The sequence below is a fragment of the Hylobates moloch genome, unplaced genomic scaffold (genome assembly GCF_009828535.3).
Source record: "Hylobates moloch isolate HMO894 unplaced genomic scaffold, HMol_V3 SCAFFOLD_11, whole genome shotgun sequence".
Classification (NCBI taxonomy): Eukaryota; Metazoa; Chordata; class Mammalia; order Primates; family Hylobatidae; genus Hylobates; species Hylobates moloch.
The window spans coordinates 62,941,662-62,968,697 of record NW_026652286.1 but is presented as its reverse complement, the minus strand read 5'-3'; the positions used below and the strand labels follow the sequence as shown (position 1 = coordinate 62,968,697).

Below are 27,036 nucleotides of genomic sequence, written 5' to 3'. Positions count from 1 at the left end.
TTTACAGTTTAGGGATTGTATTTCCAAGTTTCCTGGACTGAGAACCCTTATCTTTTCATCGTTGCTCATTGACACTCTTTACCCATTCATCCTCCTGATTAGCTCCCCTTCGACGGACACATGGGTAGTCAGGGTGCAGGTCTCAAAACTGTCCTTCAGGTTCCAGGTGATCAACAATGGCCCTTTTCTGCAGTGTCAACACATTGCTGCCCCTTCCTGCTAATCCCCATAATTTACTCTCCATCTCATAGTCTCTTCTTGGGTGTGTTCACAGTGACCATCGTACACTCAGCACGGACGAAATGAAACGGTGTTTAGAAACATTAGTCTTCTCTTTTATAATGCCCCGTAGTCTCTCTGTATATGTCACATTTTGTAACTAACAGCTTGCTGGTGAAAAGGACCCCACGAACTGTTGTATATAGGCCAGACTGTAAGTGAATTACTTTTTTTGTCAATCATTTAACCATCTTTAAGCTAAAAGAGTTTTATGTGAAATGGCTTATAATTGCTTAGAGAATATTTGTAGAGAGGCACATTTGCCAGTATTAGATTTAAAAGTGATGTTTTCTGTATCTAAATGATGACTTATGATTCTTTCCAGTTGTTGGATTTGAAATTCCAGACAAGTTTGTTATAGGATATGCCCTTGACTATAATGAAGACTTCAGGAATTTGAATGTAAGTAATTGCTTCTTTTTCTCACTCATTTTTAAAAACCCGCATAAAAATTTAAGAAAGAGAATTGTTTTCTCCTTCCAGCATCTCATAATTTGAACAGACTGATGGTTCCCATTAGCCACATAAAGCTGTAGTCTAGTACAGAGGTCCTTAGAACTGGAACCTGGCCAGGCTAGGGTGACACTTCTTGTTGGCTGAAATAGTTGAACAGCTTTAGTATACAATAACTGTTGCATTATTACTTCAGATGATAAATCTGGTCATAAGTAAGAAATAAATGATCGAGTTTAGTCTTTTCATTCACTCTCCTTTGAATACCTGCCTCTTACTCTGGAGGCAGGAGTCCCATGGAGGTGTTTATGAGCATGGTTGAGGAAGGTTTAGGAAGACGGCAACAGCACACTACCTAAAGTAGATTTCCTACTCCATCTTTTTTTGCTACTTGCCCTGGCCTCCCATTTTGATACGCTTAAAATTCCCTACTTTAGGCCGGGCGCGGTGGCTCACGCTTGTAATCCTAGCACTTTGGGAGGCCGAGGCGGGGGGATCACGATGTCAGGAGATCGAGACCACGGTGAAACCCTGTCTCTACTAAAAATACAAAAAAAATTAGCCGGGCGTGGTGGCGGGCGCCTGTAGTCCCAGCTAGTCGGAGAGGCTGAGGCAGGAGAATGGCGTGAACCTGGGAGGTGGAGCTTGCAGTGAGCCGAGATTGCGCCACTGCACTCCAGCCTGGGCGACAGAGCGAGACTCCGTCTCAAAAAATAAAAAATAAAAATAAAAATAAAACTCGCTACTTTATTTGTCTTTCAAAACTACATTTTGAGGCCAGTTGCTGTGGCTCACGCCTGTAATCCTAGCACATTGGGAGGGGGAGGCACATGGATCACCTGAGGTCAGGAGCTCGAGACCAGCCTGGCCAACATGGTGAAACCCCGTCTCTCCTAAAAATACAAAAATTAGCCAGGTGTAGTGGCACATGCCTGTAATTCCAGCTACCTGGGAGGCTGAGGCAGGAGAATCACTGGAACCCAGGATGCAGAGGCTGCAGTGAGCCAAGATCACGCCACTGCACTCCAGCCTGGGTGACAGAGCAAGACTCTGTCTCAAAAACACACACAAAACAAGACAAAGCAAAACCCAAAAAACTACATATTAAGACAAGAAACAAATTAAACTAATGAGATAGACTACTGCTTTGTTTTCAAAAGATACATTCCCTGGTGTCCGTGGTCTCCAGCGCGGGACGGAGGGCCTGGCCAGAGCTGGCGCTTTCTCAGCCCTAGATCTGGTCTCCGACCCGGCGCCAGAATACAGTCTCTTTGAATCGAAGATACGTGACTTGCGAGAACAAATGATGAATGGCAGCATGAGCTCTGGGTCTGGGTCCCTCCGAACAAGTGAGAAGAGGTCCTTGTACGTCAGGACTCTGATTATGATCGGACTCGGGACAGCTGCCTGCCAAGCCAGGGGCTCAGCTTCTCTTATGGTGACATTCTGCATGTCATTAATGCCGCTGATGATGAGTGGTTGCCAGGCAAGACTGGTGACCCCACACGGAGAAAGTGAGCAGATCGGTGTGATCCCCAGTAAGAAGATGGTGGAAAAGAAAGAAAGAGCTCGATTGGAAACTGTGAAATTCCATGCCAGGACGGGGATGATTGAGTCTAACAGGTCGATCAAAACGAAACGTAAAAAGAGTTTCCGCCTCTCTCGAAAGTTTCCATTTCACAGGAGCAAAGAAAACATGGCCCAGGAGAGCAGCATACAGGAACAGGGAGTGACATCCAACACCAGTGACAGTGAAAGCAGTTCCAAAGCACAAGAGGATGCTATTTTGTCTTATGAGCCAGTGACATGGCAAGAAATTCACTATGCAAGGCCTGTGATCATTCTGGGCCCAGTGAAGGACCGAGTCAATGATGACCTGATCTCCGAATTTCCACATAAATTTGGATGCTGTGTGCCACATACTACCCAGCCTCGACGTGATAATGAGGTGGATGGACAAGACTACCACTTTGTGGTGTCCCGAGAACAAATGGAGAAAGATATTCAGGACAACAAGTTCATTGAGGCGGGCCAATTTAATGATAACCTCTATGGGATCAGCATCCAGTCCGTGCGGGCAGTTGCAGAGAGGGGCAAGCACTGCATCTTAGATGTTTCCAGCAATGCTATCAAGAGACTGCAGCAAGCACAACTTTACCCCATTGCCATTTTCATCAAGCCCAAGTCCATTGAAGCCCTTATGGAAATGAACCGAAGGCAGACATATGAACAAGCAAATAAGATCTATGACAAAGCCATGAAACAGGAGCAGGAATTTGGAGAGTACAGCCATTGTACAGGGCGACTCACTGGGAGAGATTTATAACAAAATCAAACAAATCATTGAGGACCAGTCTGGGCACTACATTTGGGTCCCTTCCCCTGAAAAACTCTGAAGAATCCCCTCCAACCATTCTCTTGTGAACAGAAGAAATCAACTCCCTCTTCCCTCCTCCCTCTTCACTCCTGTCCCCGTGGGGAGAACAAATGCTACTGTTCTTGTCCCCTTTCTTAGATACGTCAAAAAAAATTTGAGTTTTCTAGTCCTGTTCTTTTTTTAAAAAATTTTTTTTTGTTTCTATTTATTTTTTGGGATGATGCCATCTCATTCATCATGTGACTGTGCCCATTCCTGCATGGACCTTTCCCAAGTGCTAGCACAGGTGCAAAATCCATCAGAGCCATTGCTTTCATAAAAACTAAGCAGAAGTGAAGAGAAAAGAGGAGGACTGATGGAAAGACAGACTCTGGACAGCTGCACGGCTTGTGAAGTCAGCTAAATGCACCACATGATGAGATGCTCCTGGGCATTTCTCCCTATCTGTACTGCTGTCTTGCAGCTCCAAACAGTGCAACGTAATGGCAACAGAAAAGTATCTTATTTATATATAGATATATATGTAAATTATATAAAATATATAGAAATTATTATATATATTATACACTCTCGTATAATATATATATATATTCACACGCATTTGGATTAGAAAATCTATGGAGATTTCATCAATGGTACTATGCTATTAGAGAAATGCTTTAAATTTCATATTCCAATCAGATGGCATCTTCTATCCCAGCTGGTTGGGAGGGGATTGAAGATGGTAGCAAGTGCTGCACTAAGGGCACTCGCATTTGGTCATTCTCTTGAGAGCTAGGAGGGGTCAGCCCGAGGCTTGAGAGAAAGGGCTTTGGCCTGGGGTGAGAGGGTTAGAGACTTGTCCTGAAAGCAGCTGCTGCCCCTGAGGTGCAGCCAGAGTCCTATGTGTGGACAGAGAGAATGGCTAATGATGCTCCACGTGGAATTGCCTATTGTTTTATGCCACCTGATGTGTCCTTTTTCTTCCTTTTTAAGCTGCTGTTAAACCAAAACCATGTTGTGCTACTGTGTCAGCCTTTTCATTATTACAAATTTTACTTTTACTATTTAAGTGAATGCATAGAATCCAATTTGCCAAAGTTCTAAAGGCTTATGATATCCTGAAGGAGCCAGGCCTTGTGATGGAGTAGGTGACACAGTCTGGTTGTCCTGTCAGCAGAAGGGAGAGCAGGCACTGGGCTGAGAGGAGGACACACAGGGCTCTGCTGAGGTTCCTTCTTGGGTTCCACCAACACGGACAGGGAGTCATTGCCTTCCAGTTCTGTGCTGGGATGGCGGGAGAGCACTTGGCTTGCTTGGCCAGCCATGTCATGAGTTTGATTTGTTTTTTTTGTTTGTTTGTTTTTTCCAGCTGCTTCATATGCTCTGCTCCAGCCCCTCCCCAACAGCTGGTAGCTGATGGTTTCTTCAAGAGGAAAGTACACTTTATGCTGTACATTTGAGCTGTAGAGCTAAGATTCGCTTACTGGTGAGCTGTGAAACCTTGTTGCTTTTTCCCAGAGTCTGATGGCAGTGACTGTGGTCAAGGGAACCTTCACCACCACAAGTGCAGGCAGCAGGTGTGGTTCAGGTCCTCCCCCACCCCACTGGGCTCCTTTGAAGCCAACGTGCCTCCCTCGCCTCCATACTGGAGGGACGACGCAGGGGAGAACAGAGAAGTGCTTGGCCCAGGGTTGAGGCACTTGTTTCCTAGCCCGCTGGGTTAGGGCTGGTGCCAGCGAGGCAATGTTGAGGATGCCTTAAGCACTCCCAGCCAAATTCGGGAACTCTGTTAACAGTTGTCCAACCAGCAGAATGAGCCTAATTGTATAAAGCATGGGACCCAGGATGAGGAAAAGGAAAGGGCAGCGGCTTTCCCTGGGCAGTACGCTGGCTTGAAGGCAAAGAGGGATAAAGTGACAGCCGACTGTGACTCTGATGAGGAGGGGTGAGCAGGGAGGTTGATTCGCTGATGTTAACTATGTGGCCGAGTCTCAACCATGCTCAGCCCTCCCCCTCCCAGGGAAGAGAAACAAAGATTCAAAGTAAGCATGACACTAGTTGGTTTACCAGTGTTCCTTCCAAGGAGACGTATATTTTTTAATAAACGATAGTTGCAATGAAAAAAAAACAAAAGATACATTCCCCAAAAGTTACGGGTCTAAAATACAGTAGTACTATCTCTGTTTGTTTAGTAAGAATCCTGGTAACATAACAGTACTCTTATATGTAAAATCTTGTTCTTGCCTTTCATTTCAGAATATACTTTGTTAATGTGAATTTCTGGATTTTCATTTTATAGCATGTTCGTGTCATTGGTGAAACTGGAAAAGCAAAATACAAAGCCCAAGATCAGAGTTCGAGTTGAATTTGGAAACATCTGGAGTCCTATTGACATCGTCAGTAAAATTATCAATGTTCTAGTTCTGTGGCCATCTGCTTAGTAGAGCTTTTTGCATGTATCTTCTGAGAATTTTATCTGTTTTGTACTTTAGAAATGTCAGTTGCTGCATTTCTAAAGTGTTTATTTGCACTATGAGCCTGCAGACTATCAGTTCCCTTTGGGTGGATTGTTGTTTAACTTGTAAATGAAAAAAATCTCTTAAACCACACCACTATTGAGTGAAACATTGAAATCGTATCCATAAGAAGGAGAAGATATATTAGTTTTTTAATTGGTATTTTAATTTTTATATATGCAGGAAAGAACAGAGGTGATTGAATATTGTTAATTTTACCACCATGTGTTTAGAAAAGTAAGAAGCAGTCGATTTTCACATCAAAGACAGCATCTGAGAAGTTTTGTTCTGCCGAATAAACCTATGTCCTGGAATTACTTTAGTAGAGTTTCAGTAGTGTTGACTGTATTTTCCAACTTGTTCAGATTATTACCGGTCAATCTTTGTCAGCAGTTCGTTTTAAATGCAAATCAATAAGTTCCCCAAAATTTTCCACTTTTTGAATTCTTCAGTGTAAAAATCCTTAAAATAAGGTCTGTCTCTTTAAAACAAACTATGCAGTTATCATTTCTCTACAAATTAACCTAGCATAGTTTTCTGTTGGTCCCATTTTCCTTGTTTGTTCAGTTTTAGTAATTTGTTTAATTGAAATCTTAATGATTATGCGGTAGAATGGGTTGGTGGAGCTACGAAAATTCCTATCTACTTCAGAGACATTGAATTTCAGACACATGGTACACTTTATATTACATTGTACCATGCTATAATAATATGGCTTTCTTTTGGAATTCTGTTGAGTTTTTCAGATTGTAATCTCAGCTACATCTCAACAGATTGTTCTCAGATATGTCCTATTACCTTCTTTGTGTAATAGGTGCTTTATTGACCAAGAACGATGACCAAAACATCTTTTGTTTTCTGGGAGCAGGAGACTAGATGGCTCACAAGGTTGCTAGTTCATACCTCACATGGAGCAGGTAAGCAATTAAGAGTTTTAGCTTAAAACTTTTCTCCTGCTTAAGCCAAAACTCTTAATTGCTTATCTGCTCCATGTGAGGTATGAACTAGCAGCCTTGTGAGCCATCTAGCTTACACGCATTCCTTAAAAAGTTTGCTGTAGGCCAGGCACAGTGGCTCGTACCTGTAGTCCTAGCACTTTGGGGAGGCCAGGGTGGGGCATCACTTGAGCTCAGGAGTTTAAGACCAGCCTGGGCCACATGGCAAAGCGCTGTGGTTGCTCCAAGGGAAGGGGGAATTTTTCAAACCTGAGCTGTCCAAGCTCAGCATGAATTAGAGTGGGCTGCTGACTCAGGCTAGCAGAGGCAGCCAGGAAACATGCAAATCTGCAATCCCTTCTGCCAGGTCTGTCCCAGCAGGTGTCACTAAAAGGCAGCTCTGTGTGCTTCTGTCACTGTGGCAGCCTTGACAAGGAAGGTGGAAGGGAAAAGAGACCCAGTGCTGAACTCCAAGCAGAGATGGGGCTTTTCTCTCTGCATATTTTCCCTCCCCTCTCAGCCTGCATTTGCAATAACATATTCATTTATATTTGTATTATGAAACAAAAATGGTTGTAAGCGGCTGTTACACACAATGTTAGCTGCTATTTACATTCCTAACTGAACAATGTCTAAAGAGGTACTTAAACTGACATAAAACGCGGAGGATCTTATGACCAAATTCTTAGTGCAAGAAAAAAACTTCAAATTGCAAGAGGAGTCCCTCCAAATATAGAAAGGACCAGTATTTTAAGAGGCATGCTAACTAAAATGTAGCAATGTAGGCAGCAGAGCAGGAAGAACCTTTCAGTCTGAAACTTACAACAAGTCAATTTCATAGTCAGTTTCCTGGTCTTTCCACAACAAGCTTTGGCATCTGTTTTCTCCACAATGGCTGTAAGAATAGTAGCTATTTCAGAGCAGGAAAGGCTTAGAGCAGTGCTAGAATATGGTCCTGGCTGTATAAAGTTTAGCTCTTTGTATATTGTAAGAAACCTACGATTTTTTTTAATTGGTAGTCAATAATAGATTTCTTTTGGAAAAGTAGCAGCCTGCTGTCCAGGGAACACCTGCAGTTGCCACTAAGTGAACATTGGTGCCTGCTATCCTTTGTCTCTATTTCTCTCAATAGTATACTGTCAAGTTGTTCCTTGATTTAGTAATTTTGTTTAGTTTCTTTTTCTTTTTTTCCCTTTCCCTTCTCCTGAGACAGAGTCCCGCACTGTCGCCCAGTCTGGAGTGCAGCAGCGCCATCATACCTCACTGCCACCTCCACCCCGGGCTCAAGCAATCCTCCTACATCAGCTGTCAGAGTAACTGAGACTACCCGCATGGCCCACCACGCCTAGCTCAACTTTATGGTTTTTGTTTTGATTTTCCGTAGAGACCGGGTTTCAGGCGGACGTGGTGGCTCACCCTGCAATCTCAGCACTTCGGGAGGCTGAGGCAGGCGGATCACCCGAGGTCGGGAGCTCGGGACCAGCCCGATCAGCATGGAGAAGCCCCCTCTCTACTAAAAAATATCCAAAATTAGCCGGGCATGGTGGCTCATGCCTGTAATCCCAGCTACTCGGGAGGCTATGGCAGGAGAAACACCCAAACCCGGGAGGTGGAGGCCGGGGCGAGCCCAGACCGCGCCACTGCACTCCATCCTGGGGCAATAAGACCGAAACTCAGTCTCCAAAGAAAAAAAAAAGAGAGAGAGATTGGGTTTCACCATGTTGCCCAGGCCGGTCTGGAACTCCTAGGCTGAAGCTATCTGCCGCGCTTGGCCATCCAAGGTCCTGGGATCACAAGCGTGAGCCACCACTCGCCAGGCCAAACTATTTCTTGCTGATTAATAAATTGGGCTGGGCGCGGTCGCTCACGCCTGCAATCCCAGCACCCCGGGAGGCCCAGGCAGGCTGATCACCCGAGGTCGGGAGCTTATGGCCAGCCCAACCAACATGAAGAAACCCCATCTCTATCTGCGCCCCCCCAAAAAAATTAGCCGGGCATGGTGGCTCACGCTTGCAATCCCAGCTACTAGGGAGGCTGAGGCAGGAGAACCACCCAAACCCGGGAGGCGGAGGCCACGGTGAGTCCAGACCGTGACACTGCACTGCAGCCTGGGCAACAAGAATGAACTCTGCTTCAAAAAAAAAAAAAAAGGAGAAGAGACTGGGGTTTCCCCATGTTGCCCAGGCCGGTCTGGAACTCTTAGGCTCAAGCGATCCCCCACGCTCAGCCTTCCAAAGTCCTGGGATCACAAGCGTGAGCCACCACGCCAGGCCAATCTATTCCTTTCTGATTAATAAACTGGGCCTTGCATGCTGCCTCAGGCCTGCAATCCTAGCACCCCGGGAGGCCAAGGTGGGGGGATCACCTCAGGTTGGGAGTTTGAGATCAGCCTGACCAACATGGAGAAACACCGTCTGTATCAAATAACAATAATAATAATAATACAAAATGCGCCGGGCAGGGTGGCTCACGCCTGCAATCCCAGCCACTTGGTAGGCTGAGGCAGGAGAACCACCCAAACCCAGGAGGCGGAGGTTATAGTGAGCCGGGACTGTGCCACTGCACTCCAGCCTGGGCAGCAAAAGCCAAACTCCACCTCAAAAAAATAAATAAATAAAATTAAAAATCATTTCTGAATGGTGGAAAGCACCACAAAGTTAGAAGTCAAGCAACAAATTGGAGAAAAGAATTAGTAACGTTGGACAGACAAAAGACTTTTATAACAAAAACTTTTAAAATAAAAAAATACACATTCGAGGACATTTTCATAGAAACAGGCAAAGGACATAAACAGCAAAGTGAGAAGACAGCTTGATGTGGCCATTTTATCCAGGGAGACATTTTGGCGAGCCCTATGGACACAGCTGCCATGATGCCACCAGTGTGACTGTCCCCTTCAAAATGTGTGAGCCCCAGCTTTTCCTCTCTCCCTAACCTCCAGTCCAAAGGACTTGCACTTTCAACTTTACTCCTTTCTGCATTGTTTAATTTTCTTTTAGAAATATGTTACTTGTGATGAGAAAAAAGAAAAAAACTGTTAGATAGGGTTAGCCCCTTAAAGGGGAGCAAGAATCACCTTTCTAAAAGAAATTTTACGTTAAATATAATATTTGCATATGTGAAGCCTAAGAGAAAAGTTCTTCCACCTAATGTCTGTCTGGATCGAATTCATTCATTCATTCCATAGACACTCACTCAGCCAGGCATGGTGCTAGGCCTTGGAACCTCGCTGTGAACCGGAAACTCTCCCTACCCCCATGGTGCAGGCATTCTCCTTGGGAGTTGGAGGAGGAACAGGTAAAAAATAATGCTATATTCAGGTTAACGATATATTGTCAGGTTTGAGAATTGAGGAAAGGGCACAGAGAATGCCAGGGGCTGAGGCCTCCGATGAGGTGACCTTTGAGGAGAAACATGCAGGAGATGAGGGGACAGTGAAGAGGATTTCTAAGAACACTCCAGGCACACAGAACAGCGACAGCCAAGGCCCTGAAGTGGGTGGGGGCCTGGTGTGTGTGAGGAACCTCAGGGTTGCCAGCGTGGTTGGAGCAGAGACATGAAGCAAGAGGACCATGGGAGATGAGGGCAGGGCGGTCCCGGAGTGGGGAGATCAGATGGGGCTCTGTGTATCATGTAAAGGACTTTTCATTCTTTTCCAAGAGCTGGGAAGTTTGACATAATTAGGAAAAAAGCCCAGAAAACCAGAGATATCTGTTTTTCATATTTTTTTCATGGTAAAGATGATCATTTCAATAAAAACATGATTCCCGTGTGTGTGTAATTTGTAGGCCAAATGGTGCCCAATCCCTAGGTCCCTCACCTGCTCACTTCCCTGTCCCTAAAACCTGTACCTCAACTCTCATTTGTGAGTGATGGGAGTCAGGAACAGGGAAACCTCCCAGCTGGCGGTTCTGAGCAAAGAGGTAACAAAGCAGCTCTGTTATTTTCTTTCTTTCATGTCTCCAAGGGAACCGTAACTCACCTTTAGCTATCCCCTGGGAATGTGGCCCTCAGAGTGTTCTTTATGTTACTGACTGGTGATTTTGTTATGTACACCTGGAGCAATGGAACATACCATACCAGTTTGTCAGATTGCTTTGTGCAAAGATCGATGAGGTATGTGAACCCAGATCCGTGCTCGGGGTCCTGATTTTCGGGTGCCATGGCCAGTTACTAGCAGGTTGTATGTGTGTGACCAGCCGCTATCTGAGCCTCTCAGACCATGAAACTCCAAACAGGCTTCCCTGGGCAGAGACATTCTGTCCATGCTCTGTGGCTTGCTGCTCGAGAGGGAAAGAGCACACCCTGTGTGGCTTCCTCTCAGGTGAAGAAGAACATTGGAAGCCTGTGTTGGGCTTCTCTGGACCCCCCTGATGTATATGTATGTATGTTAAAGAGAGACTGGGGTCTTGCTCTGTTGGCCAGGCTAGTCTTGAACTCCTGGCCTCAAGCAATCCTCCCACCTCGGCCTCCCAAAGTGCTGGGATTATAGGCATGAGCCACCATGCCCAGTGTATATATTTTTCCAGCTCCCTTCTTTTTCATATCATTTGCTATTACTAACCCTTAGCTATTAGTACAAACTGATCTTGAGTTGTGTAAATCTTTCTCGTGATTCACTGTGATGGGATGATTGTGTCCCTTCAAAATTCCTCTGTTGGAGTCCTAACCTGTGGTACCTCAGAAAGTGACTGTATTTGAAGATAGGTCTTTAAAGAGGTAATTGTAAATTAATTAATGAGGTCATTAGGGTGGACTCTAATCTGATACGACTGGTATCCTTATAAGAAGAGGAAATTAGCACACAGACACACACAGAGGGAGAAGACAGCCAGCCATCTACAAGCCAAGGAGACAGACCTCAGAAGAAACCAACCCTGCCTGCACCTTGATCTTGAACTTCTACTTGCCAGAACTGTGAGAAAATAAATCTCTTGCTTAAGCCAGTACCCAGAGTGTGGTACTTGTTAAGGCAGCCCTAGAAAACCAATACACTCACTGAATGAGGCAGGTAGCTGTTTCTTTTCTTTTTTGAGACAGGGTCTCACTTTGTCTCCAAGGCTGGAGGGCAGTGGTGCAATCACAGCTCACTGCAGCCTCGACCTTCCAGGCTCAAGTCATCCTCCCACCTCAGCTTCTCAAGTGGCTGGGACTACAGGCATGCACCACCACACCTGGCTAATTTGTTGTTGTTGTTGTTGTTGTTGTTGTAGAGATGGTGTTTGCCATGTTGCCCAGGCTGGTCTCAAGCCCCTGAGCTCAAGCAATCTGCCCTCCTCAGCCTCCCAAAGTACTGGGATTACAGGGGTAAGCCACCACACCTGGCCCAATTTTCAATAAAAAATGACAATGCACACTAAATGCAAGAAACACAGTTGAAGGGACAGAACAAGCATAGAGACAGACTCAGACATGTAAAGGATGTTGGAATGATCAGACTGGGAATTTAAAACAACTATGATTAATATGCTAAGAACTCTAATGGAAAAGGTAGACAACCTGCAAGAACCAATAGGTAATGTCAGCAGAGAGATAGACATTCTAAGAAAGAATGAAAAAGGAATACTACAGATCTGATATGGTTTGGATATTTGTCCCCTCCAAATCTCATGTTGAAATGTGATCCCAGTTGTTGGAGGTGGGGCCTGGTGGGAGGTGTGTGGATCACGGGGGTGGATCCCTCATGAATGGCTTAGCTGATGAGTAAGTTCACGAGAGATCTCATTGTTTAAATGTGCATGGCACCTCCCTCCTTGCTCTCTTGCTCCCACTCTCACCGTGTGACATTCCTGCTCCATCTTCACCCTCTCCCATGAGTAAAAGTTTCCTGAGGCCCTCACTAGAAGCTGAGCGAATGCCAGCATCACACTTCCTGTAAAGGCTGCAGAACCCTGAGCCAATTAAATCTCTTTTCTTTATGAATTACTCAGCCTCGGGTATTCTTTATAGTAACTCAAAAACAGCCTAATACAAGATCAAAACCACTGTTAACAGAAATGAAGAATGCCTTTCATGGGCGCAAGGTGGTAATGACAGGAGGCAGCCAAATGCCTAGGCAGATAGGGGAAGGTCCCCAGTGAAACCCCACCTCCAAGCCAAAGACAGTATTTTTTATTTTATTTTACTCATTTTAGTTTTTTTTGAGATGGAATCTCACTCTGTTGCCCAGGCTGGAGTGCAATGATGCGATTTTGGCTTGCTGCAACCTCCGTCTCCCAGGTTTAAGCAATTCTCCTGCCTCAGCCTCCCGAGTAGCTGGGACTACAGGTGCCCACCACCATGCCCAGCTACTTTTTTGTATTTTTAGTAGAGATGGGGTTTCCCCGTTAGCCAGGATGGTCTGGATCTCCTGACTTCGTGATCTGCCTGCCTCGGCCTCCCAAAGTGCTGGGATTACAGGCGTGAGCCACTGCGCCCGACCCACAGCTTGATTTTATACATTTTAGGGAGGCATGAGACATCAGTCCACATATGTAAGATGAATATTGGTTTGGTCCGGAAAGGTGGGACAACTCAAAGAGGGGAGGGACTACCAGGTCATAGGTAGATGAGAAACAAATGGTCACATTCTTTTGAGTCTCTGATGAGCCTTTCCAAAGAAGGCAATCAGATATGCATTCATCTCAGTGAGCAGAGGGATGACTGAATAGAATGGGAGGCATTTTGGCCCTAGGTAGTTCCCAGCTTGACTTTTCCCTTCAGCTTAATGATTTGGGGGCCCCAAGATTTATTTTCCTATAAAACCCCTGAGAGAGACTTTCTCTGGGAGGAATAGACAGATAGAGAATTGGAAGGGAAGTAACTGTCTCACCATGTGATTCAGGCTGGGCTATGTGAAGGCGGGGCAGCCGGAAGACCCAGGTGGGAAAACAGGGATTTTCAGCTCAAGGTGGACTGAGCAGTCCAAGAGGCCAGCCAGGGTGGGGAGGAGATGGGCACTTTCGCCATCAACAGAAGAAAAATGTTTCCCAATAGGACAAGCGTAGCCTTGACTAAGACTCCCTGACTGGACTGAACCTGAAATGTGTGTGTATGTGTGTGTGTGTCTGTATATATGTGTACATATATGTGTACGTTCGTGTGTGTGTGTGTGTGTGTGTGTGTGTGTGTGTGTGTATGTGTGTGGGATAGGGGCGTTTAATGATCAGACAAGATTATTTTCAAGTTAGGTAACCTTGGGCAAGTCAACTTCTCTAGGTCTCATTTTCCTCTTCTATAAAATGGGGATTAATAAGAATCACCTTTGTAAGGTTGCTTTCTGGTTAAATGGCATAATCCTATGACAACTGCATAGTACACAGTGCCTGGAACCTAGGGGCCATCAATGAAGGGGGACATTTGCAACTTTTTGAGTGACAGCCTAGGGTAATGTAAAGATTGAAGGGTCCCAGGCATTGACCGACGGGGTCTGTGTCCTGGCTCCATCACTACTCGGCTGTGCGATCTCAGGTAAGTGACTTCCTGTCTTTGAGTCTGAATGTTCCCATCTGTATGGTGGGTCAGGTGCTGACCCCTCCCTCTATCTGGGCTCTATTTCAGGTGCGGACAGGCCTCCTGATGAACCTGATGGGTGTCCTGTTGCTCAGTTTGGCTATGAATACCTGGGCACAGACCATCTTCCAGCTGGGCACCTTCCCGGACTGGGCTGATATGCACTCCGTCAGTGTCACAGCGTTGCTGCCCACCTTGGCCAAGGACACATTTTGGACCCTCTGAGTCCCCCTGGGGGACTCCCTTGAGGCTGAACCATCTCAAAGGGCTGTCACCATCACCTGCTGCTAGGACTCTACAAAACAATCAAATATTTCTTTTCTGTAATCCAATATGCAACAAGCAAGGGTGACCTCCAGTGGTCTACTTGGGTCCATGAGCCATTATCTAGGACACTTTCTCTCTCTTGCAGTTCAAGGCCCAGATATCTCTCAGATCTGCTGCCTCAGAAATAAGCTCCTTTATCAGTGAGCTGTTTTATCGTTAGGATGCAAGAGAGCCCAGTTTCATCAACACTGAGCAAATCTGGCACAGTGTTTGTCTTATACTGTTGGGATGGGGGGGCTATTCATTCCCATGGGCACAGCTAACATTATCCCCCAGTGACTACTTTTGATTACACTGGAAAGATTACCTTGTCTTTAAAGATCACTTTCCTGGGATACAGTGTTCCAGTCCAGTTGTTCCGAGCTGTTCACAACCAGTGTGTGTTTTTGCTTAGTTGGTGCCCATTCTGCACCAGTTGTTTTACCCCTGCCAATAACCAGCAGTCAGAGATTCTTTTTTAATCCTTGGAGACAGGGAAAGGGACAGATGGCTTTCCGAGGACATGAGACTGTGCAAAGCTCTTTGCTGTTTCTCCGGGCTCCTGAGCACACCAGGGGAAGTTCTAAAAACCCCAGCTGACATCTCGACCCAAGAGATATAGGATTCTCCTGTTTCATCTGGGTCAGTTTGGCCATAATTCAGGGATCAGGCCAGGCCTAGGTCCTGCCCTCACATGGGGTGACCTATGACCCCTCCAGCCAGGACCTTCCTGCATGTGGCCCCCAGAGGCCTCTGTGGCTGCAGGGCGGTCAGCTGCTTCTTGTCCCAGCAGGTGGCCTTGACCTCCCCACACCCCACCTTAAAATCATGTTTAATTATCAAAGGCCCCATTTGTCAGGGGTGAGAGAAAAGTCAAAATATAAATTGGGGTCTTGTAAAAGGCCAGGGTAAAATGCCTCAGGCAAGCAAAATGATTGTCCCCTTCTACATATGGGTGAGCCCGAGGATGGAAGTGGTGTCTGCCCTCAAGGGTTTAATCCCTCTTTGTTCCAAGCAGAAGCATTCTGGCATCCCAGTGAAGAGCACAAGCCCTCAGGGAGTATCTGCTGAATGGAATGGCCCAGTGTTAGGCCAGTATCAGAAAAGACACCAGCCCAGGGGCCCCGAATCATCACACTTCCCCTTCCTAAGCCTCTGAGGATGGAGATTTCCCTAGGAGCCTTTGGTCAGCTGGGAAGGCAGCACCCGGCAGCAGTCATTCTTGATACAGCGTGAGTGAATCATGGGAGTTTCCCTGAGAGCAGTGGGAGAGGCCCTCTGAGTTGGAGGTTGAGCTCAACCTCCTTTCCAAGCAGAGCACTCTGTTGAACCACAGTTACAACACACTGGGGTTGTGATCCCAGGACTTTGGATGGCTGAGCTGAGGGGGATCTCATGAGCCTAGGAGTTCCAGACCGGCCTGGGCAACATCGTGAAACCCAGTCACTTTTTTTTTTTTTTTTTTTTTTTTGAGGTGGAGTTCCACTCTTGTTGCCCTGGCTGGAGTGCAGTTGCGGGGTCTCAGCTCCACACGGCCTCCGCCTCCTGGGTTTGGGTGGTTCTCCTGCCTCAGCCTCAGCCTCCTGAGTGGCTGGGATTGCAGGCGTGAGCCACCATGCCCAGCTGATTTTTTTTTTTTTTTTTTGATAGAGACGGGTTTCTCCCTGTTGTTCAGGCTGGTCTCAAACTCCTGTACTCTGGTTATCCACCTGCCTCAGCCTCTGGAGTTGCTGGGATTGCAGGCATGAGCCGGCGTGCATGGCCCAATTTATTTTATTTATTTATTTTTTTGTTTTGAGATGGAGTCTCACTCTGTCACCCAGGCTGGAGTGCAGTGGCACTGTCTTGGCTCACTGCAACCTCTGACTCTCAGGATCAAGCAATTCTCCTGCCTCAGCCTCCTGGGTAGCTGGGATTACAGGTGTCCACTGCCACACCTGGCTAATTTTTTTGTAGTTTTATTAGAGACGGTGTTTCATCATGTTGGCCAGGCTGGTCTCCAACTCCTGACGTCAGGTGATCCACCCACCTCAGCCTCCCAAAGTGCTGGGATTACAGGCGTGATCAGCCTGGCGTGGTGGCTCCACTTTTGATCCCAGGACTTTGGATGGCCGAGCGTGGAGGGTCGCTTGAGCCTAAGAGTTCCAGACCAAACCTGGGCAACATGGTGAAAGCTGGTCTCTTTTTTTTTTTTTTTGAGATGGAGTTTCTCTCTTCTTGCCCAGGTTGGAGTGCAGTGGCATGGTCTCTGCTCGCCACGGCCTCCACCTCCCGGGTTTGGGTGGTTCTCCTGCCTCAGCTTCCCAAGTGGCTGGGATTGCAGGCATGAGCCACCATGCCCAGCTCATTTTGCAATTTTTTTTTTTCCATGTTTGTGGGCCTTGTCTCCAGCTCCTGACCTCAGGTAGTCTGCCCGACTCGGCCTCCTCAGGTGCTGGGATTGCAGGCGTGAGCCATGATGCCAGGCCTAATTTATTAATCAAAGAGGAATAGATTGGCCTGGCGTAGGCAGCTGACGCTTGTGATCACAGGACTTTGGATGGCCTAGCACAGCGGATTGCTTGAGCCTAGGAGTTCCAGACTGGCCTGGGAAAAATGGTGAAACCCAGTCTCTTCTTTTTTTTTTTTTTTTTTTGAGGCAGATTTTCCCTCTTGTTGCCCAGGCTGGAGTCCGCCTCCTGGGTTTGGGTGGTTCTCCTGCCTCAGCCTACCAAGTGGCTGAGATTGCAGGCGTGAGCCACAATGCCCAGCTAATTTTGTAATTTTTTTTTTTTTTTTGTGGGGGGTGGTACAGACAGGGATTCTCCCTGTTGGTCAGGCTGGTCTCAAACTCCCGACCTCAGGTTATCTGCCCATCTCTGCCTCCCAGGGTGCTCAGATTGCAGGCGTGAGCCACCGGGGTGCTAGAATTGCAGGGGTGAGCCACCGCGCCCGGCCCACTTTATTAATCAGAAAGCAATAGACTGTCCTGGCATGGTGGCTCACGCTTCTGATTCCGGGAACTGGCACGGCCGAGCGCGGCAGATTGCTCGAGCTAGGAGTTTCAAACCAGCCTGGGCAACATGGTGAAACCCGGTCAATTTTTTCTTTTCTTTTGGTTTTTTGTTTTGTTTTGTTTTTTTTGAAGCAGAGTGGCGCTCTTGTTGCCCAGCTGGCTGAAGTGTGGTGGCGCAGTCTCGGCTCCCGGCGGCCTCCGCCTCCGCCTTTGGGTGGTTCTCCTACCTCAGCCTCCTGAGTGGCTATGATTGCAGGCGTTAGCCACCAAACCTGGCTCCTTTTCAATTTTATTTTCTTTTTTTATTGAGGCAGAGTTTTGCTCTTGTGACCGGGCTGGAGAGCAGTGACGTGGTCTTGGCTTTCTGAGGCCTCCGCCTCCGGGTTTAGGTGGTTCTCCTGCCTCAGCCTCCCGAATGGCTTGGATTGTAGGCATGTGCCACCATGCCCGACTAATTTTGTATTTGTTTTGTTTTGTTTTGTTTTTGGTACAGACGGGGATTCTCCCTGTTGGTTAGGCTGGTCTCAAACTGTGGACCTCAGGTGATCCCCCTCCTCAGCCACTCAGAGTGCTGGGATTGCAGGCGTGAGCCACCGCGACCAGCCCAGCTTATTAATCAGAAAGGAATAGATCAGCCTGGCGTGGTGGCTCATGCTTGTGATCCCAGGACTTTGGATGGCTGAGCGGGGGAGGATCTTATGATCCTAGGAGTTCCAGACCGGCCTGGGCAACATGGTGAAACCCGGTCACTGTTTTTTTTTTTTTTTTGAGGCGGAGTTCCGCTCTTGTTGCCCTGGCTGGAGTGCAGTTGCGCAGCCTCAGCCGCCCAGGGTCTCCGCCTCCTGGGTTTTGGTGGTTCTCCTGCCTCAGCCTCAGCCTCCTGAGTGACTGGGATTGCAGGCGTGAGCCACTATGGCCAGGTAATTTTTTTTTTTTTTTATACAGACGGGGTTTCTCCCTGTTGTTCAGGCTCGTCTCAAACTCCCGTCCTCTGGTTATCCACCTGCCTCGGCCTCTGGAGGTGCTGAGATTGCCGGCATGAGCCAGCTGCATGGTCCAATTTATTTTATTTATTTATTTTTTTGTTTTGAGATGGAGTCTCAGTCTGTCACCCAGGCTGGAGTGCAGTGGCACTGTCTTGGCTCACTGCAACCTCTGCCTCCCAGTTTCAAGCAGTTCTCCTGCCTCAGCCTCCTGGGGAGGTGGGATTACAGGCGTCCACCACCACACCTGGCTAACTTTTGTGTATTTTTATTAGAGACGATTATTCATCACATTGGCCAGGCTGGTCTCCAACTCCTGACGTCAGGTGATCCACCCACCTCAGCCTCCCAAAGTGCTGGGATTATAGGCGTGATTGGCCTGGCGTGGTGGCTGCACTTTTTTTTTTGAGATGGAGTCTCCTCTGTCACCCAGGCTGGAGTGCAGTGGCGCAATCTCGGCTCAATGCAAGCTCTGCCTCCCGGGTTCATGCCATTCTCCTGCCTCAGCCTCTCTGAGTAGCTGGGACTACAGGCGCCCGCCACCACGCCCAGCTAATTTTTTGTATAGACGGGGTTTCACCGTGATCTCGATCTCCTGACTTCGTGATCCGCCTGCCTCGGCCTCCCAAAGTGCTGGGATTACAAGCGTGAGCCACCGCGCCCGGCCGGTGGCTGCACTTTTGATCCCAGGATTTTGGACGGCAGAGCGTGGAAGTTCGCTTGAGCCTAGGAGTTCCAGACCAAACCTGGGTAACATGGTGAACGCTGGTCTCTCTTTTTTTTTTTTTTTTTCTTTTGAGACGGAGTTTTGCTCTTGTTGCCCAGGCTGGAGTGCAGTGGCATGGTCTCAGCTCGCCACGGCCTCCACCTCCTGGGTTTGTGTGGTTTTCCTGCCTCAGCTTCCTGAGTGGCTGGGATTGCAGGCATGAGCCACCATGCCCAGCTCATTTTGTAATGTTTTTTGTTTTTCTTTTTTTTTTTGTGCAGACAGGGTTTCTCCATGTTTGTCTGGCTGGTCTCAAACTCCCGACCTCAGGTAATCTGCCCGTCTTGGCCTCCCAGGGTGCTGGGATTGCAGGCATGAGCCACCATGCCAGGTCTAATTTATTAATCAAAGAGGAATAGATTGGCCTGGCGTGGTGGCTGACGCTTGTGATCACAGGACTTTGGATGGCCTAGAGCAGCGGATTGTTTGAGCTTAGGAATTCCAGACTGGCCTGGGGAAAATGGTGAAACCCTCACACCTTTTTTTTTTTTCTTTTTTTGAGGCAGAGTTTCGCTCTCCTTGCCCAGGCTGGAAGGCAGTGAGGTGGTCTCAGCTCCCCGTGGCCTCCGCCTCCAGGTTTGGGTTGTTCTCCTGCCTCAGCCTCCCGAATGGCTGGGATAGCAGGCATGAGCCACCATGCCCGACTAATTTTGTATTTGTTTTGTTTTGTTTTGTTTTGTTTTGTTTTTGGTACAGATGGGGTTTCTCCCTGTTGGTTAGGCTGGTCTCAAACTCTGGACCTCAGGTGATACACCCGCCTCGGCCTCCCAGAGTGCTGGGATTGCAGGGGTGAGCCACCACGACCAGCCCACTTTATTAATCAGAAAGGAATAGATCAGCCTGGTGTGGTGGCTCCCGCATGTGATCCCAGGACTTTGGATGGCTGAGCGAGGGGGATCTCATGACCCTAGGAGGTCCAGACCGGCCTGGGCAACATGGTGAAACCTGGTCACTTTTTTTTTTTTTTTTTTGAGGCGGATTTTCACTCTTGTTGCCTAGGCTGTAGTGCAGTGGTGAGGTCTTGGCTCCCGGAGGCCTCCGCCTCCTGGGTTTGAGTGGTTCTCCTGCCTCAGCCTACCAAGTGGCTGAGATTGGAGGCTTGAGCCACAAAGCCTGGCTAATTTTGTAATTTTTTTTTTTTCGGGCAGGGGGCAGTATATATGGGGTTACTCCCTGTTGGTCAGGCTGGTCTCAAACTCCCGACCTCAGTTGAACCGCCCGCCTCGGTCTCCAGGGGTGCTGGGATTGCAGGCATAAGCCAGCACGCAAGGCCCAATTTATTAATCAGAAAAGAATAGATCGGCCTGGTGTGGTGGCTCACGCCTTTGATCCCAGGACTTTGGATGGCCAAGAGTGGTGGATCGCTTGTGTCTAAGAGTTCTAGATGGCCTGGGCAACATGGTGAAACCCGGTCTCTCTTTTTTGTTTTGGTTTTTTTTTTTTTTTTTGAGGCAGAGTTTTGCTTTTGTTGCCAGGCTAGAGTGCAGTGGCATGGTCTGAGCACCCCCAGTCTCGGCCTCCGGGTTTGGGTGGTTCTCCTGCCTCAGGCTCCTGAGTGGCTGGGATTGCAGGCATGAGCCACTATGCCTGGCTCATTTTGTATTTTTTTTTTTTTTTTGGGGGGGTACAGACGGAGTTTCTTCCTGCTGGTTAGACAGCTATCAAACTCCCAACCTCAGGTTATCCACCCATCTCGGCCTCCCTGGGTGCTCAGACTGCAAGCTGGGATTGCAGGGGTGAGCCACGGCGACCAGCCCACTTTATTAATCAGAAGGAATAAATCGGCCTGGCGTGGTAGCTCATGCTTGTGATCCCAGGACTTTGGAAGGCTGAGTGCGGAGGATCTCATGAGCCTAGGAGTTCCAGACCAGCCTGGGCAACATGGTGAAACCCTCGCACTTTTTTTTTTTGAGGCGGAATTCCCCTCTTGTTGCCCAGGCTGGAGTGTAGTGGCATGTTCTCGGCTCCCCACTGCCTCCGCCTCCTGGGTTTGGGTGGTTCTCCTGCCTCAGCCTCCTGAGTGGCTGCGATTGCAGGCATGAGCCACCATGCCCAGCTAATTTTTTTTTTTATACACACGGGGCTTCTCCCTGTTGTTGAGGTTGGTCTCAAACTCCTGAAGTCAGGTTATCCACCTGCCTCGGCCTCTGGGGGTGCTGGAATTGCAGGCATGAGCCAGCATGCATGGCCCAATTTATTTTATTTATTTATTTTTTTGTTTTGAGATGGAGTCTCACTCTGTCACCCAGGCTGGAGTGCAGTGGCACTGTCTTGGCTCACTGTAACCTCTGCCTCCCAGGTTCAAGCAATTCTCCTGCCTCAGCCTCCTGGGTAGCTGGGATTACAGGCGTCCACCCCCACACCCGGCTAATTTTTTTGTATTTTTATTAGACACAGTGTTCCATCACATTGGCCAGGCTGGTCTCCAACTCCTGACCTCAGGTGATCCACCCACCTCAGCTTCCCAAAGTGCTGGGATTACAGGAGTGATGGGTCTGGCGTGGTGGCTCGACTTTTGATCCCAGGACTTTGGATGGCCGAGCGTGGAGGGTCGCTTGAGCCTAGCAGTTCCAGACCAAACCTGGGCAACATGGTGAAAGCTGGTCTCTCTTTTTTTTTTTTTTTGAGACAGAGTTTCACTCTTGTTGCCCAGGCTGGAGTGCAGTGGCATGGTCTCGGCTCGCCACAGCCTCCACCTCCTGGGTTTGGGTGGTTCTCCTGCCTCAGCTTCCCGAGTGGCTGGGATTGCAGGCATGAGCCACCATGCCCGGATCATTTTGTAATTTTTTTTGTTTTGTTTTTGTTTTTTTGTGCAGACGGGGTTTCTCCATGTTTGTGGGCCTTGTGTCTAGCTCCCGACCTCAGGTAGTCTGCCCGACTTGGCCTTCCTGGGTGCTGGGATTGCAGGCGTGTGCCACAATGCTAGGCCTAATTTATTAATCAAAAAGGAATAGATTGGCCTGGCGTGGTGGCCAACGCTTGTGATCACAGGGCTTTGGATGGCCTAGTGCAGTGGACTGCTTGAGCCTAGGAGTTCCAGAGCGGCCTGGGCAAAATGGTGAAACCCAGTCTTTATTTTTTATTTATTTTTTTTTTTGAGGCAGAGTTTCGCTCTTGTTGCCCAGGCTACAGTGCAGTAGTGAGGTCTCGTTCCCCGAGGCCTCTGCCTCCTGGGTTTGGGTGGTTCTCCTGCCTCAGCCTACCAAGTTGCTGAGATTGCAGGCATGAGCCACAATGCCTGGCTAACTTTGTACTTTTTTTTTTGGTGGGGGTACAAACGGGGTTTCTCCCTGTTGATCAGGCTGGTCTTAAACTCCCCACCTCAGGTTATCCGCCCTCCTCGGCCTCTGGGGGTGGTTGGATTGCAGGAATGAGCCACCATGCCCCGGCTGATTTTGTATTTTTTTTTCTTTTTTCGGTGGAGATGGGGTTTCTCCATTTGCGTCAGGCTGGTCTCAAACTCCCGATCTCGGGTTATCTGCCCGCCTATGCCTCCGGGGGTGCTGGGATTTCATGGATGAGCCAACGCGCAAGGACCAATTTATCAATCAGAAAGGAATAGATCGGCCTGGCTCACGCTTGTGATCCCAGGACTTTGGATGGCCCAGCGCATGGAATCGCTTGAGCCTAGGAGTTGCAGGCTGTCCCGGGCAACGTGGTGAAACCTGGTCTCTCTCTTTTTTTTTTTTGAGGCAGAGTTTCCCTCTTGTTGCCTGGCTGGAGTGCAGTGGCGCGGGCTCAGCTCCCCATGGCCTCCACCTCCGGGTGTGGGTGGATCTCCTACCTCAGCCTCCCGAGTGGCTGGGATTGCAGGCGTGAGCCACCATGCCCGACTCATTTTGTACTTTTGTTTTGTTTTGTTTTGTTTTGTTTTGTTTTGTTTTGGTGTAGACGAGGTTTCTCCATGTTTATCGGGCTGGTCTCAAACTCCGGAACTCAGGTTAACCGCCCACCTTGGCCTCCCGGGGTGCTGGGACTGCAGGCGGGAGCCACCGCGCCTGGCGCAATTTATTAATCAGAAAGGAATAGATCGGCCTGGCGTGGTGGCTTACGCTTGTAATCCCAGAACTTTGGACGGCTCAGTGTGGCAGATTGCTCGAGCCTAGGAGTTCCAGACTGGCCCGGGCAACATGGTGAAACCCAGTCTTTTTTTTTTTTTTTTCTTTCAGGCGGCGTTTCACTCTTGTTGCCCAGGCTGGAGGGCAGTGAAGTGGTCTCGGCTTCCCGCGGCCTCCGCCTCCTGGTTTGGGTGGTTCTCCTGCCTCAACCTCCCGAATGGCTGGGATTGCAGGCATGAGCCACCATGCCCGACTAATTTTGTATTTGTTTTGTTTTGTTTTGTTTTGTTTTTGGTACAGACGGGGATTCTCCCTGTTTGTTAGGCTGGTCTCAAACTGTCGACCTCAGGTGATCCCCTGCCTCGGCCACTCGGAGTGCTGGGATGTGCCACCGCGACCAGCCCACTTTATTAATCAGAAAGGAATAGATCGGCCTGGCGTGGTGGCTCAGGCTTGTGATCCCAGGACTTTGGATGGCTGAGCGTGGGGGATCTCATGGGCCTAGGAGTTCCAGACTGGCCTGGGCAACATGGTGAAACCCAGTCACATTTTTTTTTTTTTTTTTTGAGGCGGAGTTCTACTCTTGTTGCCCAGGCTGCAGTGCAGTTGCACAGTCTCAGCTCCCCACAGCCTCCACCTCCCAGGTTTGGGTGGTTCTCCTGCCTCAGCCTCCTGAGTGGCTGGGATTGCAGGCGTCAGCCACCATGCTCAGCTAATTTTTTTTTTTTTTTTATAGAGACGGGGTTTCTCCCTGTTGTTCACTCTGGTCTCAAACTGCCGTACTCAGGTTATCCACCTGCCTCGGCCTCTGGAGGTGCTGAGATTGCAGGCATGAGCCAACGTGCAAGGCCCATTTATTTTATTTATTTATTTTTTTGTTTTGAGATGGAGTCTCACTCTGTCACCTAGGCTGGAGTGCAGTGGCACTGTCTTGGCTCACTGCAACCTCTGCCTCCCAGGTTCAAGCAATTCTCTTGCCGCTGCCTCCTGGGTAGCTGGGATTACAGGCATCCACCGCCACACTCGGCTAGTTTTTTTTTATTTTTATTAGAGACGGTGTTTCATCATGTTGGCCAGGCTGGTCTGCAACTCCTGACATCAGGTGATCCACCCACCTCAGCCTCCCAAAGTGCTGGGATTACAGGCGTGATCGGCCTGGCATGGTGGCTCCACTTTCGATCCCAGGACTTTGGACGGCTAAGTGTGGAGGGTTGCTTGATCCTAGGAGTTCCAGACCAAACCTGGGCAACATGGTGAAACCTGGTCTCTTTTTTTTTTTTTTGAAACAGAGTTTCGTTCTTGTTGCCGAGGCTGGAGTGCAGTGGCATGGTCTTGGCTCGCCACAGCCTCTACCTCCCAGGTTGGGTGGTTCTCTTGCCTTAGCTTCCCGAGTGGCTGGGATTGCAAGTGAGAGCCACCATGCCTGGCTCATTTTGTAATTTTTTTGTTTTTGTTTTTATTTTTGTTTTATGCAGATGGGGTTTCTCCATGTTTGTGGGCCTAGTCTGCAACTCCCAACCTCAGGTAGTCTGCCCAACTCGGCCTCCCCGGGTGCTGGGATTGCAGGCATGAGCCCTGATGCCAGGCCTAATTTATTAATCAAAGAGGAATAGATTGGCCTAAAAAATAAAAAAGAGAGACAGAGAGAGAAAGACCGGTTTCACCATGTTGCCCAGGCCAGTCTGGAATGCCTAGGCTCCAGTGATCCACTGCACTCAGCTGTCCACGATCCTGAGACTACAAGCGTGAGCCACCACACCGGGCCGATCTATTCCTTTCTGATTAATAAATTGGGCCAGGCGCGGTGGCTCACACCTGCAATCCCAGCACCCCAGGAGGCCCAGGCGGGCGGATCACCACGTCGGGAGCTCCAGGCCTGCCGGAACAACACAGAGAGACCCCGTCTGTACCCCCCCCCAAAAAAAAAAAATTAGCTGGGCATTACAGCTCACACCTGCAATCCCAGCCACTGGGGAGGCTTAGGGAGGAGAACCATCCAAACTAGGGAGGCAGAAACCATGGCGGGGCAAGACTAGGCCACCGCATTCAGCCAGGGCAACAAGAGTGAAATTCCGCCCTAAAAATAAAAAACAGAGAGACAGAGAGAGACTGGTTTCACCATATTGCCCAGGCCAGTCTGGAACTCCCAGGTTCCAGTGATTCACCGTGATCGGCCGTCGAAGGTCCTAGGACTACAAGCGTGAGCCCCCACGCCAGGCCAATCTATTCTTTTCTGATTAATCAATTTGGCCTGGCACGGTGGCTCAAGCCTGCAATCCTAGTGGAGAAACCCTGTCTCTACACACACACACACACACACACACACAAATTAGCCAGGCATTATGGCTCACATCTGCAATCCCAGGCACTCGGGAGGCTGAGGCAGGAGAACCACCCAAACACGGGAGGTGGAGGCCACAGCGGGCCGAGACTGAGCCACTGCATTCCAGCCTGAACAACAACAACGAAATTCCACCCTAGGAAAAATAAAAAGAGAGAGAGACCAGTTTCACCATGTTGCCAGGGCCAGTCTGGAACTCCCAGGTTACAGGGATCCACTGCGCTTGGCTGTCCAAAGTCTTGGAATCACAAGCGTGAGCCACCACGCCAGGCCAATCTATTACTTTCTGATTAATAAAGTGAGTCGGGCGCAGTGGCTGACGCCTGCAACCCCAGCACTCCAGAGGCCTAGGCAGGCAGATCACCAGAGGTCAGGAGCTCCAGGCCACCCGGACCAACATGCAGAAATCTCACCCCCCCAGAAAAAGAAATTAGCTGGGCATTATCCTCATACCTGCAATCGCAGCCATTCAGGAGGCTGAGGCAGGAGAACCACCCAAACCTGGGAGGCGGAGGCCGCGGTGGACCGAGACCACACCACTGCATTCCAGCCGGGGCAACAAGAGCAAAATTCTGCCCTAAAAAAAAAAAAAAAGAGAAAGAGAAAGACCGGTTTCACCATGCTGCCCAGGCCAGTCTGGAACTCCTAGGCTCCAGTAATCCCCCATGCTAGGACATCCATGATCCTGAGACTACAAGCATGAGCCACCATGCTGGGCTGATCTATTCCTTTCTGATTAATAAATTGGGCCGGGCTCGGTGGCTCACACCTGCAATCCCAGCACCCCGGGAGGCCCAGGTGGGTGAATCACCAGATGTCAGGAGCTCCAGGCCAGCCGGAGCAACATGGAGAAACCCCATCTCTACCCAAAAAAAGAAAAAAAAAATTAGCTGGGCATTATAGCTCACACCTGCAATCCCAGCCACTCGGGAGGCTGAGGCAGGAGAACCACCCAAACCCGGGAGGCGGAGGGCACGGTGGGCAGAGGGCACGGTGGGCCGAGACCACGCCACTGCATTCCAGCCTGTGCAACAAGAGCAAAATTCTGCCCTAAGAAAAACGAGAGAGAGAGATACCGGTTTCACCATGTTGCCCAGGCCAGTCTGGAACTCCCAGGCTCCAGTGATCCACCGTGCTCGGCCGTCCAAGGTCCTGAGACTACAAGCTTAACCCACCACACCAGGCTGATCTATTCCTTTCTGACTTATAAAGTGGGCCGGGCGCGGTGGCTCACGCCTGCAATCCCAGCACCCCGGGAGGCCTAGGCTGGCGGATCATCCAAGGTCGGGAGCTCCAGGCCAGCTGGACCAACATTGAGAAACCCCGTCTCTACCCAAAAGCAAAAACAAACAAACAAAAATTAGCCGGGAATTAGATCTCACAACTGCAATCCCAGCCACTCGGGAGGCTGAGGCAGGAGAACCACCCAAATGCGGCAGGCCGAGGACACGGAGGACCGAGACCGCGCCACTGCATTGCAGCCTGGGCAACAAGAGCGAAATTACGTCCTAAAAAAAAAAAAAAAGGGAGAGAGAGACCAGTTTCACCATGTTG

At 48.9% G+C, this 27,036-nt stretch overlaps 1 protein-coding gene and 1 pseudogene across 1 annotated transcript in view; one reads left to right on the top strand and one right to left on the bottom strand.

Annotated features, from left to right (window-relative positions):
• The first annotated feature begins 1,996 nt into the window (after positions 1-1,996).
• LOC116814296 (disks large homolog 3-like) lies at positions 1,997-3,128 on the top strand (annotated as a pseudogene).
• A 10,944-nt stretch (positions 3,129-14,072) lies between these two features.
• The window catches only part of LOC116476178 (polypeptide N-acetylgalactosaminyltransferase 12-like), a 41,848-nt gene continuing 28,884 nt past the window's right edge, over positions 14,073-27,036 (bottom strand). Inside the window, exons 5-6 of the mRNA XM_032165888.2 lie at positions 15,034-15,158; positions 14,073-14,328 (exon numbers count right to left, since the gene is read on the bottom strand). Coding sequence (XP_032021779.2) covers positions 14,073-14,328; positions 15,034-15,158 — 381 coding nt within the window. The remainder of the gene's footprint in view (positions 14,329-15,033; positions 15,159-27,036) is intronic.